Raw genomic sequence first — 18530 nt, 5'->3', positions numbered from 1 at the left:
ATTAACAAGGCTAACAGTACACTGAGCAACTGCTAAAGCCAGTTGCTATAACATAAGCACCTCTAATGTGGATTATTATCTACCCCAGCCCAATGCAATCATTTGTTAATTGTTATTACAGTAAGATTGTGTTTAACTTAAATGTACCTTCTGAAAAATAACAATACAAACTCGGGCCAAAATCATAATGCCAAAAACAGTTGGAGAAAAACGTTCAGATCATGTAATTGCAACTTAGCTTTTTCTTTATTATGTACAAAGAAATACAACACATTTCAATCTCCTCACAAGGCAGAAGGACATTATTGAACTCTCAACAGTTACATTTTGAACAGATGAATTACACATGTATGAATAAGGCAGAGGGAAGGGAGTCCGAAGCTAAGAAGCAAGAAAGCAAAAAAAAAAAAAAAACTTTGTTACATGTGTATGAATGTATATAAACAGTGATACAGCCTCCCAACTCTTTGTGCATTATCAGACAACCCTTCAAAGAGGACGGAGGGGTAACTGACAATGTAGAAAAAGATATACAGCTCATTATCGTATCACAAGTTCCAAAGTACTGTGGTGATAGTTGGGAGTTTCATCTCCCTACTCTTCCAATTTCTGACTCATGTGATGTGACCAGAAATGACCCTCGACCTCCTCATACTGTGCTATCATAGCCTACTATTATCTGCTTGATGACTGTGATATTGTTACAGCAATATAAAGTGTTATTTAACACATCTGTTGACAGCAGCTGAACCAACAACCAATATGTATTAAAGTTGAAGTGATCTTGTTTGTTGGACAGGTTGATGACAGAGCTGAGACCAGAGAACGCATATCTTCTGGCTCTAGACTTATTTGAAGGTCATGTTTTTTTCATTAATCATATTTAGCTTTTATATACAAATGTTATGTATATACATATTACATACGATTTTGGAAGGACAGGCACAAATATTCTTCCAACAGATGTATTAATCAGTTAGGATCTTATATCTGTGTTGTTAAAAATCGTATTTGTTTTAGTGCTATTAAAATACAATTATGAGTTACTGTATAACCTCTGGGTGAAGATGTTCAAGTCAGGCCATGACGATGGTGCCTGTATCTCTATATTGGAGCAACAGCAGTGGGCACCATGGCGACCTTCACAGTACAGTATATGGATAAGAAGGGACCGAACTGTTTCCTACATTTTTCAAATCGTTAAAAAAACTGGTTGGATTTCTATTCAAATGTAAGAAATTGCACATCTTTGCACGATGAATTAAAACTAAGCCAGTTAAGTTTTAATACATAAAGGCTGCTAGAGATACTTCGACATGACTAAAGTTACAAAATTGGGCGATATTAAGCACTACAAATATTGCTTATTGTAAAGGCATGATATACAAGCTTCAGAAATGGAAACACAACATTCCCATAACAGGGAAATGGAAAATCCACTTCATTCTGTTCTATGGCCCTCCAGAATCAACTTCACCTCCCTTCTTTCACAGAAACCCCAAAACTGATTGACTCAATTGAAAAGGCATAAGTAAAGATGAAAAACGGACACAACAAAGACAGCGAGACAGAGACAAGCTTCAAGAGGGACAAAACACATAGCAGAGAAACATACTGTAGTGAAAGCATTTTAGCAGGGGAACACACCAGATCTGTCATTTTTAGTGCTAAACCAAAGGCAGGAGTATAGCCTTTCAAATAGGAAGTATGGATGATATAAAGAGACACAGCAATGCCACTACTATAAATCAGTCCTGTCTTAATTTGTGCGTTATAAAGTTCTACATAAATACGTCATAGAGAGTATAATTCACACACAAGAGCTAGCTATCTTAGTGATAAGGTTACGTCAAGCAGCTTACTCAACAGCTGAGTACAATGGCACTTTCACATTGAAGGTTCAGTTCAGTTTCTAGACAAAGCTCCACCATGTGAGGAAGCTTGTGTTCAAAGACCTACAGTACAGCCAACTGCACTCAAACAGATATCAGTACAGAAGAGCTAATGGCGATGCAATGCCAGGGTTAGGGGGGAACGCAAAGTGCTGTCATGGATTAGGATCTGGGCATGTTCAATATCAAGCCATCTCCTTGATGTACTACCCACATGTACTAACTAAGCCATTTGACTGTATGTGTATTGTCTAGGTGTCTGTATCATTTGGTGTGGTAAGGCAGAGGGCAGCAGAGACAGTAGATTAATGATCATCAACAGATACGGATATAGACTGTGCACTGCACAACAATGACAAGGATGAAAGGACTGGTTGATAGTGTGACTAATAATTTCCATGGCTGACGTACTCATTTCACAGCATTACTCATTTGTGCCATGCAGGAGAGTTGCTTCAGAGAGAAACAGAGACAGGCTCATCTAACACACTATAGGCTACTTGCTCATGAGGGGATATCCGTGCCTTTGACAGCACTGTACCGCTTCTCTTCAGTCTCCCCTTTGAAAAAGATGACCCTGCAGATAAGTTAGTTGCTGTGTCCTCCAAGAGGAGGTGCAGAAGTGTAAACATGTTCTAAAACAAAAACCAGCAGCTTCGACAACGAACCATGAAGAGATCCAAATGGGCCTAGCTATATGAATACAGTTCCCATCACACTCCATTGTGCCCTTAAGCACAGATCCAGGATCAGTGTACCCACCCCAAACCGTAACCTTGACTATTAGGGGGAAAACGCTAGACGTGACCACAAATCAGTGTCCAGGGGCAACTCCATCCTACTCCGTCTCGACACACCAGCTCCAGACCCCATTGTAACATCCTGCTATTTCTCGGGGGTCTGACTGAACAAGGCGGTGTGTGAATACACAGATCTATAAATCCTCTGGACAAGAACATATCCTTATATACAAAGATGAGTGAATCTACATGATGCTGAGCTCAGGCCCACCCTCAAGAACAAGCAGGTAGCCCTTCTCCCACATGGTAGACCTTCAGGACAATCACATGCTCACTGGACAATAAGAACAGTGATTGACAGGGCTATTCTGTAGTTTGGCTGATCAGTGTACATGTCCCCTCCCCCTGTATGGACTGTGTGGAATGATAAGCCACCATGCAGAGTTGTTGAAAAATTATCTCTTTACTCCTCTTGTTCTTCTTCTTCCTCCTCCTCCTCTTGTTCTTCTACTTCTTCTTCATCCTCTTCATCTTTCAACTCAAGACCCTCCATCTCACCATCCTCCAACTCTCCCTCCATCCCCTCTCCATCCCCCTCTTCACCCAAAGGATCCTCAATTTCTTCTTTCTCATCTTCGTAGGAAGAGATGGGTGAGTACTGGGGAAGGAATAGGTGAGCGCTATCGGGGGCCTCAGAGCTGGGTAGAGGGGTGCTGATGGGGCCAGAGAAGGGACCAGATATGGGGCCAGATATTGGGACAGGTATTGGGACAGAAAAGGAGCCAGAGATTGGGCCAGAAAAGTGACCAGAGATGGGGCCAAAGGAGGGGCCAGAGATTGGGCTAGAGATGGGGCTAGAGCTAGGGAGAGGGGGGATAGACTCAGACTCGGGACCAGGGCACGGCTGGGGGTCCCCTGTCCCTGTGGTAGTGACTGTAGCAGCAGCACCAGCCACAGCAGCACCAGGGATAACTACGCCAGCCCCCAGGCCCAGTGAGAGAGCACAGATGTCGGGTAGGTGTTCCCTGATCTCCCCTGGCTCCAGGGGGTCTGGTCCACAGGGGTCGTGTTCGCTGCAGGACAGCCGTCCGTCCAGCTTGGAGATGAAAAGCATGCCGTCGCGGTGCAGTGTGCAGTAAGAGCTGGGACACATCTCACAAAAGGAGGCTGCCTCCTTACCACACAGGTCACACTGGTGCCACGGGCACTCCCACCGACCTGCAGCACAGAGCAGGGAGATTGATACAGTATATCAGACAAGGGCAGTCAGACACAACTGCATCAACAGTAACACAGAGAAGTAATCAGCACACTGAGACTGCTAACCAGGAATCTGACAGACTTCAAACAGTGAAAATGCATGAAATATGTCATGCATATCATTCTCAATCACACAAACCTACAGTAACAGAGGGGAAATAGAACAAACCACTACAAGTTATAATACTACGATATCATCTCCTCTGACAGGAATCTAACTGTGCCACTGACCTGCAGGCCTCTTGGCGAGGTTGAGACAGTCTGCGTGGTAAACCTTGGGACAGCCTGGTCTCTTACAGGACACAATCTGTCCCCCATCCCCACAACTGAAGCACTCATCCTCCCTCTCCTTGGTCACCTCCATCTTGTTCTTCCGTTTAGCCAGGACCTTCTTCTTCAGTTTGCGGCTCTTGTCATCTGCTGGAGGGTTGTTCTGGGGATGGACGACGTGTCAGGATGTTGAGAGACACACAGAAACCCAAACTGAAGATGGCCCTTTCATTCAAATATCTCATTCCCGTTGACATGACTACTATTTTGACTACTGTATCAAGGGCCTCTTGGATTTGTGGAAAGATAATTTAAAATAGCTATCATGATTGTTTCTACTATTGATGTATCTTATTCATCCTGTGGATGAATGTCATCAATAACAACATCTGGTTCCAGTGTCTCCTCTCACCTTTGGCCGAACTCCTAGGAAGCCGCTGCAGTTTGGAGCTTCACATTTACACACAGTCTTCCCATTCCCAAGGCACTCCAAGTTGTAGTTGAAAGTCAGCTCTGTGTCTGGAGACAGACAAAACGACCCATAGAGGACCGATATAAACCAGTATCCACAACAAGTGATGGAGAGATGGACATGAACTGCTGATGGAATAACCTTTGTAATTACCGTGTAAAAAAAATGTTTTGTAAATACAGTAATTATGGACTACTTTGCCCTCACAGTGGTAAATATTATGCAACTTCCTTTTCTTATATACCTGGTACAATGCTACCCTTATATACTATATATACAAAAGTATGTGGACACCCCTTCAAATTAGGGAATTCGGCTATTTCAACCACACCCGTTGCTGACAGGTGTATAAAATTGAGCACACCGCCATGCAATCTCCATAGACAAATATTGGCAGTAGAATGGCTTTACTGAAGAGCTCAGTGACTTTCAACATGGCACCGTCATAGGATGCCACCTTTCCAACAAGTCAGTTCATCAAATTTCTGACTTGCTAGAGCTGCCCCGGTCAACTCTAAGTGCTGTTATTGTGAAATGGAAAAGTCTAGGAACAACAACGGCTCAGCCGCGAAGTGGTAGGCCACACAAGCTCACAGAACGAGACTGCCGAGTGCTGAAGCGCGAATCGCTTAAAACTCGTCTGTAACACTCACTGTTTCAAACTACCTCTGTAAGCGACGTCTGCAAAATAACTGTTCGTCAGGAGCTTCATGAAATGGGTTTCCATGACTGAGCAGCCGCACACAAGCCTAAGATCACCATGCGCATTGCCAAGCATCAACTGAAGTGGTGTAAAGCTCGCCGTGGAATCACGCTTCACCATCTGGCAGTCTGACTGGTGAATCTGGGTTTGGCGCATGCCAGGGGAACGCTACCTGCCAGAATGCATAGTGCCAACTGTAAAAATTGGTGGAGGAAGAATAAAGGTCTGGGGCTGTTTTTCCATGGTTCAGGCTAGGCCTCTTAGTTCCATTGAAGGGAAATCTTAATGCTATAGCATACAATGACATTCTAGATGATTCTGTGCTTCCAACTTTGTGGCAACAGTTTGGGGAAGGCCCTGTCCTGAATGCCCCCATGCACAAAGTGAGGTCCATACAGAAATGGTTTGTCGAGATTGGTGTGGAAGAACTGGCCTGCACAGAGCCCTGACCTCAACTCCATCGAACACCTTTGGGATGAATTGGAACCCCGACTGCGAGCCAGGCCTAATCGCCCAACATCAGTGCCCTTACTAATGCTCTTGTGGTTGAATGGAAGCAAGTCCCTGCAGCAATATTCCAACATCTTGTGGAAAGACTTCACAGAAGAGTGGAGGCTGTTATAGCATCAAAAGGGGGACCAACTCCATATTAAAGCCAGTGATTTTGGAACGAGAATGTTCGACAAGCAAGTGTATACATAATTTTTGTCATGTAGTGTAGTTCTCCTGCCAATGCCTATATAATGAAAAGTGTTGCCAAAAACCAAAGCTGTAATATAGCACAAACTCCTTAAGCCAAAGCTCCGCTCACCTGCAGGGACATCTATGAGAGTGAAGAGCCCCACACGTGTGTCTCCATTCACCGTCCACTTCTGTGTCTCACAGTTGGGCCGGCAGCTGTGGTTCATGAAGCGGGCCTGGTTCCCCTTTGGCCCAGCATCAATGATCCGATCCTAATCAACACACCGACATGGACAACACTGTTCAATCATCATTACTTTTGGGTGTCTTTATGATACCATGCAAAGCAGATGCAATTTTCTGAGATGAAATACAGAAAACCAAAAGAATCCCCTCTCTTGAATGATAGGGCAAAATGTAGCTTTCTGCCTAAATAGACATACCCAAAAGTAATAATTTTTCATAAGATGGCCATAAACATAAATGGTAATGCTGCATAATTTTAGAAAGGTGTAGAACTCACCTCTCTGGTACTTTTTTAAACAATAAATAGCTGAGGTGTACTCACTTTTGAGGACCTAAGCTCAAGTACATAGTACAAATAGTAGAAAGAGGAGGAAGGGAAGCGCTACTAAGGTATATTTTGGTAGACAGTTGTATTTTTATGATAACATAGCTACAGTATTTCACTTTTTAATGTGTATAGTATTGCTTACTAGGTGTGTCCAATCAATTTTGTAACCACTCCCTCTTCTAATTAGGGCTAATTGGAAAAGCTGTTCAAAAGAGGACATTGTATTATTTTTTTGTACTCCCTGACGAAGGCCATGCAGCCGAAACACGTCTGATTTTTAAAACTTTGTTTCTATTGAACATGCCATAACTAATAAAGGCATTTTAATTAATTATACGAAGAGTGCCTTGGTCCTCCTTTCTTTTTGATGACATAGTACAAATATTATGAAATATAAAAAATTATAAATATGACAGGACTGCCAACTTTTGAAGAAAGCTTGGGAGTGAGATTTGCTATGTGAATTTCATTACCCCTGGCACAACCCCCAGATGAAGACTGGGTGTCCTCCCCCAGGAAAATGTTCCTAATTTTATGCTAACTTCCTGCAATTCTACGTATTTTGACATGGCATAGGCCTATGACCATGGTGGAAAAGTTTAAAATAAAAACCACAGGTCAGGTATATTCAGGATGCTTTCAACATTAAATGAACACAAAAAAATTGATGACTTTGTTTCTTTGAGATTTTTTTTTGGGGGGGGGGGGAATAAAATTTAAAGTATGCTGATATTTTTTTGTTAACATAATTGTTGGTGGTTTGACGCAGACAGTAATGAAATGAGATAGGGAGACCGGCAAATTCTACAAATAGTGGGAAGGTTGGAAAAAGAGATTGATCCCTTTCCTCATGTGACAAATTACATTTGATTTCTGGAGCATTTAATATTCAATAATATGACTTATTCAAAACTGTCCATGAATGGCTGCATTAATACATAGCCTCATACAATTCATTTTCAAAAGACACAAGTAATCATATCAGATTTCAAATATGTGATTACAGTGTCAAAATTGGGAAGAAGTGTAATAATAAAATAAGTGTGGAATAACAGTAGTTTTCTTTCTGACAAGCCACACTAATTACCCTATATTTTAGCCCACTGTTAAGAATGAGAATTGTTTCACTGATCAGACTAGATCAAGTAAATACTGTAGATAATAAAATCTCCTGAAGACAAAATTACATAAATCTGCCCCTACACACTAACCAAATTATTGGTATAGTTATAGTCTAGAATCAAACTTACACTTTTCGGTTCACAGTCTGTTTGACAAAATTATTTTCATAATTACAAATCAAGTCACCCTACCAAACTTCCCTGATAAAACATACTTTAGATCTGTCTGCTGCCTTTTCGTTGTAATAGCCTAAAAGGCAATGCATTGTCAATCTGACGTCTGCATTGGCAGTGCAGCATTTATGGCGATACGGCCTCTGCAGAAGTCAGGGCATTCATACTTCTTGCGCTTCACGAAACAGCACAGAGCTGTTGTGAAGGAAGTTGTCAAGGAAATGAGTTTGTGTTTCAACAGGACCTCCCGCACCCACCTACCGTCAACCAATCATGCCAATGCGGAGCTCTACAGAGCTTTAAGAAACCCTCCGCATTGTTACCAAATTTGGGAGTTGTACGGCGATGCGGTATGGAGCTAAATGTGGCCTCTGCATGTCTCCAGAGGCTCCGCGATTGCGTCACACCATCCATACGGAGCCTCCGACCTCATTTTGGATCAAGCATAAATTAGCTTTTATCCTAAATGCCAATCACCAAACGAGGGGACTAATGCAAGTGTGGATTAAATCGACTTCAGTACATGCTGTCAAAAGGCTGCATTCTGCAATACGGACGGGAGTAACAGCCACCTAATTTTGTTGACAACATTGTACATAAAACAGCGCTACAGTGCAGCTCTTTTTACTCTAATCTTGAGGGGTGTATCTTTAAAACATGCAACCAACCCCCTTGATCCCTTACATAACTAGACCAATCATATGCTTCAATGTGCCGCGGTTCACAGTGCTGTGGCAAGACAGGACAATGATGGAGGTTCCGCTCGTGATGATGTTAAATTGAATGTGCAGATGCTCCGATTTCAAAACTATTTGGAGCACAGATGAAAGGTTAACGCGCTGACTATGCAATGGACTACATAAAAGCAGTACTTTTCAATGGACTACATAAAAGCAGTACTTTTCAATGCGTGAAATATAAGAGGTGTGCCGTGAGAACGTGAGAAGAGGGTCAATTGCGTGTCTCACGGCCACTGCGTTAGAGTTGGCAGCTCTGTATTATGATTTTTCCCCCTATTCAAAAAAAATGGGGCAATAGGGCTTGAAAGGACTGAAATGCTTTCTAAATACAGTAAAACATCAAATTATAAATGACTTACTATAAGATTTCACCTTTCTTATAACTGTAAAATAAATATGATCATATTTAGTGACAGTACAATATTGGCACTGTTTCATATTGCTGACGACAGAGACTTTCTGCCAAACGTCCTCTGAGCGGCGTTGAGATACCATTCAAATGTGTGCAGACTCGTTACAACTTCAGAGCTATAAATCCACCTGAGAATATCACAGCGAGATGAAACCACTGTTGTTGCATCCGCTTGACTTTTTACATGAGCTATTGCAAGCACTGCTGTGTGATCCACAGGCAAAGAAAATGTGACGCGTCGCTTCCTATGCAAATACCAGATTTCCTGTGTCCGTGAAACTCACACTTGCGCTTGCAATAGCGCATATGAATCAGGACAACCAGCGCTTTCATGGAGCGTACGTAACGCCGTTCACAGAGCGGGCTGTTCACAGAAATATCGTTCGGAATCGGGGACTTAACATCTAAGAGAACAAGGAACCAACAATTGTCAATAGTAGTGATAATAACCAATAACATAGCCAATAGCATTAATAACCCATGACAACTTCCTGTAGCTAATTACAGAAATCGTGGTTTAAGGTCATAAGATTACAGAGGTAACGTCAGGCCAAGAGATAGTCCCACAAGAGCTCTGAAATCCTGACTCCTGAGCCCCACCTTGTCCAGAGTCAGCATGTAGAAGTTACAGATGTCGTTATCCTGGGCATGTTTGATCCTGACCCGACACTCATCCTCATCGATCACTTCTCCTATGTACTCATTCACAAACTCCCCCTGAGAACACAACCATGACGTCAGCATGAGAGATACAGTGGAACACTCATTCTACTACCAATCATTCTACTCAAATAATTACTCCTGGATTGAACTCTTGGATTCATCTGAGAGCTCGCTTGGTTTTAACTGACTCTTGAAAGGGTAATTTACATGTAAAGATCATAGCAGATAGACTTGTGCAAATCAATGTTTCAAAGCCATGATGGCCATTGATGACAGGGCTTCGTCGACTTTATGGTTTGATGATTAGATTAACATATCACTGATTACCATTTCAAAAGTCATTATACTTCATCTTAACATGGAGATGATTCCTTTAATTTAACATCCAAAATATTGCCTACACTTTCTAGAAAAAAGTCTGCTGGAATTTAAATCTGTCTGAATTGAAGAAGAATCAAAGCCCGTTTCAAATCCATAGCTTTTTGAAAATACAGTTTAAGCCCCAGGGGATACAGTTTCATGGTGGCACATTGATCTCTACTTTACATGATTAATGGTAAAACCTCCACCATTACCTTCTTGATGTCATGGGCACAGCGGAGGCCCCAGCCTCGTGCCAGCGTCCTGAAGATCTCTACCTGGCTGTACTGGCGTTTGGTGAAGGCCTGGTTCAGGCAGCCATTGCCCGCCGGGCACACCTGGGGGTGGCACTCGTACATCAGCATGCGGTTAATACACTCAGAGTCAATGCCACACGGGTTCTCGTCTGACGCCTTGCAGTTACAGCGTGGGATCTCTGATAGGTCGGCCATGATGAACTGCACCTTCCCGATTGGCCGATTCACCTGAGGGGTTAGGCGAGTGACTTCAGAGGAATGAAGTTGCAAAGGGGGTGTGGTAATATTTCTACAACTCGAAACTAAAACTTAAAGGTCCAACGCAGACTTTTAAAAATCTCAATATCAAATCATTTCTGGGTAACAATTAAGTACCTAACCTTACTGTTTTCAATAAAAATGGTCTAAAATGTACAAAAATAGCTTGTTAGCAAAGAGCAATTTCTCAAGCAAGACTTCTGTTAGGACTGTCTGGGAGTTGTCTGAGTGGGGAAGGAATAACTGAAAACTAGCTGTTATTGGCAGAAAGGTTTGTAACTCTCCCTTCTTATTGTTCTATTAACTAATTTACCACCTGGTGATGTCACCAGACAGTCCAAAACTTCATCCCACCAAAACAGGCTGAAATTTCAGGCAGTCTTATCAAACAGCTCTTACACTAAAAAGCCATTATTATAATTTTCACAATTTTAGAGTATTATTGCAACTACATAGTGGAAATACACACTGAGTGTACAAAACATTAGGAACACCTGCTGTTTCCATGATATAGACAGACCAAGTGAATCCAGGTGAATCAAATGATACTTTATGGATTTCACCTGTTAAATCCATTTCAATCAGTGTAGATGAAGGGGAGGAGACAGGTTAAAGAAGGATTTGTAAGTCTTGAGACATGGATTGTGTATGTGTGTCATTCAGAGGGTGAATGGGCAAGACAAAATATTTATGTGCCTTTGAATGGGGTATGGTAGTAGGTGCCAGGTGCACTGGTTTGTGTCAAGAACTGCAACGCTGCTGGGTTTTTCACACTCAACAGTTTCCTGTGTGTATCAAGAATGTTCCACCACCCAAAGGATATCCAGCCAACTTGACGAAACTGTGGGAAGCATTGGAGTCAACATGGGCCAGCATCCCTGTGGAACACTTTCGACACCTTGTAGAGTCCATGCCCCGATGAATTGAGGCTGTTCTGAGGGCAAAAGCGGGTACAACTCAATATTAGGAAGGTGTTCCTAATATTTTGTACACTCAGTGTATATAAAACACAGAAAAGTCATGTTTTTGACTGCAATGGGCCTTTAATGTATACATTTTGTGCGGCAAGAGGTGTGGCAGTTATGGTACCTTGATGTGTCTGTATGGAGGGGGTTTCTTGTCATTCCTCCTGTCCTCCTGAAGTTGTCTCAGTTCTTTCTCCGCCTGCAGTTTCAGAAACCTGCGAGCAGCTTCCTCCAAAGCTGGGGAAAGATTAACATTAAGTCAACGACAACCTTGTCACAATTCACTTCGACAAAACACTCTTACTCTATGCACACACCCATGCTACACACACTTACACAGCTCAAGCCTCCCCTTCAAATGTCCTCTACTGCCAATCAAAATTGGTGTGAATACCTTTCTTGTAGATGAGGTCTACACCCTTCCCCATCTTCTCCTTGTTGTTGGTGTCTACGTCCATGTAGGGGAAGACTCTGGCTTGGTAGGTCCACAGGTAGTCGTTGGAGCCAAAGAAGTGCACAGGGAACTCTCCTACGTCGTGCCTCATACGTAGGATGTTCTCCGGAATGTTCTTGGGATGGTTGACCTCCGCAGGCCACCACCTAGACAGAAGATAGGAAGGGAAAAGATGATATGAATGAGAAAAGGAAATGTGCCAAGGCAGAAAAAACACTACCATTTGCAACCTCTGCCATATTGTGAAGAGAATACAGGTGCATTTCAGTTCTCAGTACCTTGGTGGTTTTGTAATGTCAGAACACCTAAAGGATACTTTATCATGAGGAATGTGGTTCAGGCAGGGGAGGACTTTTACTAATATCCTGGATGCCATCTGTTTCTTCTTTAGGCAACTTGTTGTTGTTTTGCCAAACCAATGGTTAGCCAGTGAGGTTGGTACCCAGGCGGCTATACTGACCTGTACCGGCCCACTTTGACCCACAGGATGTCCTTATAGTGGGGCTTCTTCCCGGCCTGGCAGTCGTTACAGAACCAGCTGCCCTCGGGCATGTCGATGTTCAGACACTCCCGGTGGAAGGCAGCAGGACACGACTCACAGCACAACAGACTGCCCCCTGGAGCATGGGAGAGGAATAACAGTTTGTCTACTGGACTGGTCTATGAGATTGAAAACTCAGATGAGCAAACAGAGATGTAACTGGTCTGTAGTACATATGAACTCTGATCATGTGTTCTGCGAAAATTGTACCCTGATCATGTAATAGACATTACATATTTAGGTAAGTATTTACTGAGTGTATCTATGCATATCGGACTCTAACAACCCAACATATGTGGAGGCCGGCGTACCTTCAGAGCAGACAAAGCACCAGCTGACGTTGACGTGTTCATGGTTGCGGATTCCCCTGCGGGGGGTGAAGTGGTTGGGACACAGGAAGCTGTTGTTGGCCAGAACCACACTGCCCGCTGCCATGCAGTAATTGTTGGCATGGTACGCCACAGGGCAACGCACACAGCGTGTCAGACGACCTACAGGACACACAACACAGGGGAGACAGAGGCAGAATGAGCTGTTAGTTAGAATATCTAGTACACATACAGTACCCGTCGAAAGTTTGGACACACCTACTCATTCAAGAGTTTTTATTTATTTTTTTACTATTTTCTACATTGTAGAATAATAGTGAAGACATCAAAACTTTGAAATAACAAATATGGAATCATGTAGTAACCAAAAAAGTGTAGCTTGGATGAATAAGGTGCCCAGAGTAAACTGCCTGCTACTCAGGCCCAGAAGCTAAGATATGCATATTATTAGTAGATTTGGATAGAAAACACCGACGTTTCTAAAACTGTTTGAATGATGTCCGTGAGTATAACAGAACTCATATGGCAGGCAAAAACCTGAGAAAAATCCAACCAGAAAGTGAAAAATCTGAGGTTTGTAGGTTTGCCTATCCAATGTCTATGGGGTTATATTGCACTTCCTAAGGCTTCCACTAGATGTCAACAGTCTTTATAACCTTGTTTGATGTTTCTACTGTGAAGGAGGGGGAATGAGAGCTGATTGAGTCAGGGGTCTGGCAGAGTGCCACGAGCTCACTCAGGCGCGCCCCCGTGAGAGTTAGCTGTGTTCTATTGCATTTCTACAGACAAAGGAATTCTCCGGTTGAAACATTATTGAAGATTTATATTAAAAACATCCTAAAAATTGATTCTATACATCGTTTGACATGTTTCTACAAACTGTAATGGAATTTTTGGACTTTTCGTCTGGCCTGCGCGTCATCAATTTGGATTTTGGAACTAAACGCGCGAACAAAAAGGAGGTATTTGGACATAAATTATGGACGTTATCGAACAAAACAAACATTTATTGTGGAACTGGGATTCCTGGGAGTACATTCTGATGAAGATCATCAAAGGTAAGTGAATATTTATAATGTTATTTCTGACTTCTGTTGACTTCACAACATGGCGGGTACCTGTATGGCTTGTTTTTGTGTCTGAGCGCCGTACTCAGATTATTGCATGGTGTGCTTTTTCCGTAAAGTTTTTTTGAAATCTGACACAGCGGTTGCAATAAGGAGAAGTTTATCTAAAGTTCCATGTAAAACACTTGTATCTTTTATCAATGTTTATTATGAGTATTTCTGTAAATTGATGTGGCTCTCTGCAAAATTACCGGATGTTTTGGAGGCAAAACATTACTGAACATAACGCGCCAATGTAAACTAAGATTTTTGGAGATAAATATGAACTTTATCGAACAAACGTACATGTATTGTGTAACATGAAGTCCTATGAGTGTCATCTGATGAAGATCATCAAAGGTTAGTGATTCATTTTATCTCTATTTCTGCTTTTTGTGACTCCTCTCTTTGGCTGGAAAAATGGCTGTGTTTTTCTGTGACTAGGTACTGACCTAACATAATCAGATGGTGTGCTTTCGTCGTAAAGCCATTTTGAAATCGGACACTGTGGTGGGATTAACAACAAGTTTATCTTTAAAATGGTGTAAAATACTTGTATGTTTGAGGAATTTTAATTATGAGATTTCTGTTGTTTGAATTTGGCTCCCTGCACTTTCACTGGCTGTTGTCAAGTCGATCCCGTGAACGGGATCTCAGCCATAAGACGTTAATCAAATCAAAATCTATTTAATATTTCAGATTCTTCAAAGTTGCCACCCTTTGCCTTGACGACAGATTTTCACACTCTTGGCATTCTCTCAACCAGCTTCATGAGGTAATTACCTAGAATGCATTTCAATTAACAGGTGTGCCTTGTTAAAAGTTAATTTGTGGAATTTGTTTCCTTCTTTATGCATTTGAGCCAATCAGTTGTGTTGGGACAAGGTAGGATTGGTATACAGAAGATAGCCCTATTTGGTAAAAGACCAAGTCCATATTATGGCAAGAACAGCTCAAATAAGCAAACAGAAACGACAGTCCATCATTACTTTAACTTCTTATGGACAGGTAGCGTCACACCTGGCCCACATCCGGTGAAATTGCAGAGCGCGAAATAAAAAAATACCAAATTCAATTATTTAACATTCTTGAAAATATATGTGTTATACATCCAAATAAAGCGTAACTTCTTGTTAATCCAGTCGCTGTGTCAGATTTCAAAGAGGCTTTACGGCGAAAGCAAACCATGCAATTATCTGAGGACAGCACCCCGCATACAAACACATGAAAATCATATTTCAACCAGGCAGGTGCGACACAAAAGTCAGAAATAGCAATATAATTAATGCCTTATCTTTGAAGATTTTCTTCTGTTGGCACTCCAAAATGTCCCAGAAACATCACAAATGGTCCGTTTGTTCGATAATGTCCTTCTTAATGTCACAAAAATGTCCATTTATTTGGCGCATTTGATTCAGAAATACACCGGTTTCAACTCGCCCAACATGCCTACAAAGTATCTAATAAGTTACCTGTAAACTTGGTCCAAACATTTCAAACAATGTTCCTAATCTAACCTCAGGTACTAAAACGTAAATAATCGATAAAATTTATATATATAATATACTGTTTCCAATACCGGATAAAAACAACGTGAAGCACGCTCCAGTTCACGCGCACCAAAACAGTAGAGTCCACCTGGAGTGACACTTACAATACTAACCCCTACCCAAGAGAGGTTAAGACATGCAGGTCAGTCAATACGGAAAATATCAAGAACTTTGAAAGTTTCTTCAAGTGCAGTCGCAAAACCCATCAAGCGCTATGATGAAACTGGCTCTCATGAGGACTGCCACAGGAAAGGAAGACCCAGAGTTACCTCTGCTGCAGAGGATAAATTCATTAGAGTTACCGGCCTCAGATTGCAGCCCAAATAAATGCTTCACAGAGTTCAACTAACAGACACATCTCAACATCAACTATTCAGAGGAGAATGCGTGAATCAGGCCTTCATGGTCAAATTGCTGCAAAGAAACCACTACTAAAGGACACCAATAATAAGAAGAGACTTGCTTGGGCCAAGAAACACGAGCAATGGACATTAGACCGGTGGAAATCTGTCCTTTGGTCTGATGAGTCCAAATTTGCGATTTTTGTTCCATCCGCCGTGTCTTTCTATTTGACCAAAGAGAGTGATGGAGTGCTGCATCAGATGACCTGGAATCCACAATCACCCGACCTCAACCCAATTGAGATGGTTTGGGATGAGTTGGACCATAGAGTGAAGGAAAAGCAGCCAACAAGTGCTCATCATATGTGGGAACTGTTGGAAAAGCATTCCTCGTGAAGCTGGTTGAGAGAATGCCAAGAGTCTGCAAAGCTGTCATCAAGGCAAAGGGTTGCTAATTTGAAGAATCTCAGATATAAAATATATTTGGATTTGTTTAACACTTTTTTGGTTCTTACATGACTCCATATGTGTTATTTCTTAGTTTTGATATCTTCACTTTATTCTACAATGTAGAAAATAGAAATAATAAATAAAAACCCATGAATGAGTAGTTGTGTCCAAACTTTTGACTGGTACTGTATATTTACTTCCCACAGCTCATTTCAAATAGTGGGTCTTTTTATCATGGTGTTGAAATGAACTAACTGAATTTCTTGTGCTAAATGATGAGCAAAAAGAGCAAAATATTTTAGCAAAAATATTCAGTTTTCCGACTCTAACCTAATCCCTTTCTCCTGTAGAGTTACCAGTGTAAGGTGATTTCAATTGAGAAGATTTGCATAAAATCTAATTAAACTGAACTGTGCTGGGTGGAGCAGAGCAGCACACACCTTTGGGGACGGAGGGGTTGACAGGGTTAGTGATGAAGCAGGACAGACAGACGTGGAGGGAGCAGCGGAAGCCCCCGTGCAGGGGGGCAACGGGAGCGTGATTGGCGATACACTCTCCATGGTAGAACTTCCCACACACTGGGATCATACAGCGCCTCACGTTTTCCCCGGGCTTCTTACACACAAAACAGGTATGGACACCTAGCAACAAACACATCAAGTTTAATAAACTGATTTGCTTTTACAAGCCAGAGAGAATGATGGATGTTAGGATGAGAGGATGACTGAGGGGAGAGAATCAGCAAAATTATATGTGAAACGATCAGATAGCACACTGATAACTCTATATGCAACTAATAATAGTCTTTCCACAATTTTGTCTGAGTAGGAATGAGGCATAAAAAACATGTTAATGAGGATACAGTGGTTGTGTTTTTACAGAATATATGCTTGACCCACCAGACTTGCACTCCTGGCAGACGAACTTCCCTTTAGGAGGCTCTGTGAGGCCGCTACACTGGAGGTGGAAGGCCCCACAACACTGGCCCTCACACAGTAGAAGCTCCCCAGTCTTCTCACATACCTACCGTACAGTCCATAAAGGTTTACACAACATTAGAACAATGTACACAGCTATCTGAAACTTTCTAATGGGCAAAGAGCAAATAGACTCCACAATCACTTATAGCACTTTAACCTTTTCACGTGTGAGTTCCAAATATCTCTAACGGTCACCCCAGCGTGAGTTGTTTTATGAACATTTCAAAATGTGATTGTTTCGCAACGCGATAGTTTTCACTCACTGCCTGATAATTATCTGTAGGTTATGTTTCAACTTGTCAATTTCAAATGATTTTCTATCAAGTTTTATTCTCTTTCAACAGTTTGAATTGAAGTGTGTTCCTCCTCATTAATTCACATAGAAGTAGCCCGTTTCACTGTTGCAGACAATTTATGTTTGAGGCTTTACTGAGCCGGACAAATTTCTTCAAGGAGAGCCCAAGTACTTCCCCAGTGTTTACGCAGATCAAGTACGCAGACATTTGCCCAGTCTTGCACAAACTTTTTCCCTCGGACACATTTTTTGTCTGGCGCTCGCAATGCCACTATTCTTGTTTTCCCCAAAAATTATAACTTTGGACATGTGTGTGTTCCTATCAAAGTAAGTGCCTTATTTTCTGTATAACGTGTTGTCGTTTCACAGTACAGTACCAGTCAAAAGTTTGGACACACCTACTCATTCAAGGGTTTTTCTTAATTACATTTATTTTTTTGACATTGTAGAATAATAGTGAAGACATCAAAACTATACAATAGCACGTATGGAATCATGTAGTAACCAAATAAGTAATAAACAAATCAAAATCTATGTTATATTTGAGATTCTTCTAAGTTGCCACCCTTTGCCTTGATGACAACTTTGCACACTCTTGGCATTCTCGGAACCAGTTTCACCTGGAATGCTTTTCCAACAGTCTTGAAGGAGTTCCCACATATGCTGAACACTTGTTGGCTGCTTTTCCTTCACTCTGCGCTCCAACTCATTCCAAACCATCTCAATTTGGTTGAGGTCGGGTGATTGTGGAGGCCAGGTCATCTGATGCAGGTCATCAGACCAAAGGACAGATTTCCACCCGTCTAATGTCCATTGCTCGTGTTTCTTGGCCCATACAAGTCTCTTCTTCTTATTAGTGGTGGTTTCTTTGCAGCAATTCGACCAGGGAGACCTGATTCACACAGTCTCATATGAACAGTTGATGTTGAGATGTGTCTGTTA

General features: G+C 41.9%; 1 protein-coding gene across 6 annotated transcripts in view; it reads right to left on the bottom strand.

Annotated features, from left to right (window-relative positions):
* Window positions 1-224: 224 nt before the first annotated feature.
* Window positions 225-18530, bottom strand: part of LOC129818290 (histone-lysine N-methyltransferase NSD2-like) — a 31816-nt gene continuing 13510 nt past the window's right edge. For 5 of the 6 annotated variants that reach the window (XM_055874057.1, XM_055874051.1, XM_055874035.1 and 2 more), the window contains exons 12-23: window positions 17213-17336; window positions 16754-16954; window positions 12849-13028; window positions 12457-12613; window positions 11937-12142; window positions 11667-11779; window positions 10278-10547; window positions 9640-9756; window positions 6149-6290; window positions 4575-4681; window positions 4124-4325; window positions 225-3850 (exon numbers count right to left, since the gene is read on the bottom strand). In XM_055874057.1, the coding sequence (XP_055730032.1) occupies window positions 3096-3850; window positions 4124-4325; window positions 4575-4681; window positions 6149-6290; window positions 9640-9756; window positions 10278-10547; window positions 11667-11779; window positions 11937-12142; window positions 12457-12613; window positions 12849-13028; window positions 16754-16954; window positions 17213-17336 (2574 nt within the window). In that variant the 3' untranslated portion in view covers window positions 225-3095. The remainder of the gene's footprint in view (window positions 3851-4123; window positions 4326-4574; window positions 4682-6148; window positions 6291-9639; window positions 9757-10277; window positions 10548-11666; window positions 11780-11936; window positions 12143-12456; window positions 12614-12848; window positions 13029-16753; window positions 16955-17212; window positions 17337-18530) is intronic. The other variant, XM_055874075.1, reaches the window with a different exon arrangement.

The sequence above is a fragment of the Salvelinus fontinalis genome, chromosome 2 (genome assembly GCF_029448725.1).
Source record: "Salvelinus fontinalis isolate EN_2023a chromosome 2, ASM2944872v1, whole genome shotgun sequence".
NCBI lineage: Eukaryota > Metazoa > Chordata > Actinopteri > Salmoniformes > Salmonidae > Salvelinus > Salvelinus fontinalis.
This window is presented reverse-complemented; position numbering and strand designations above follow the sequence as displayed.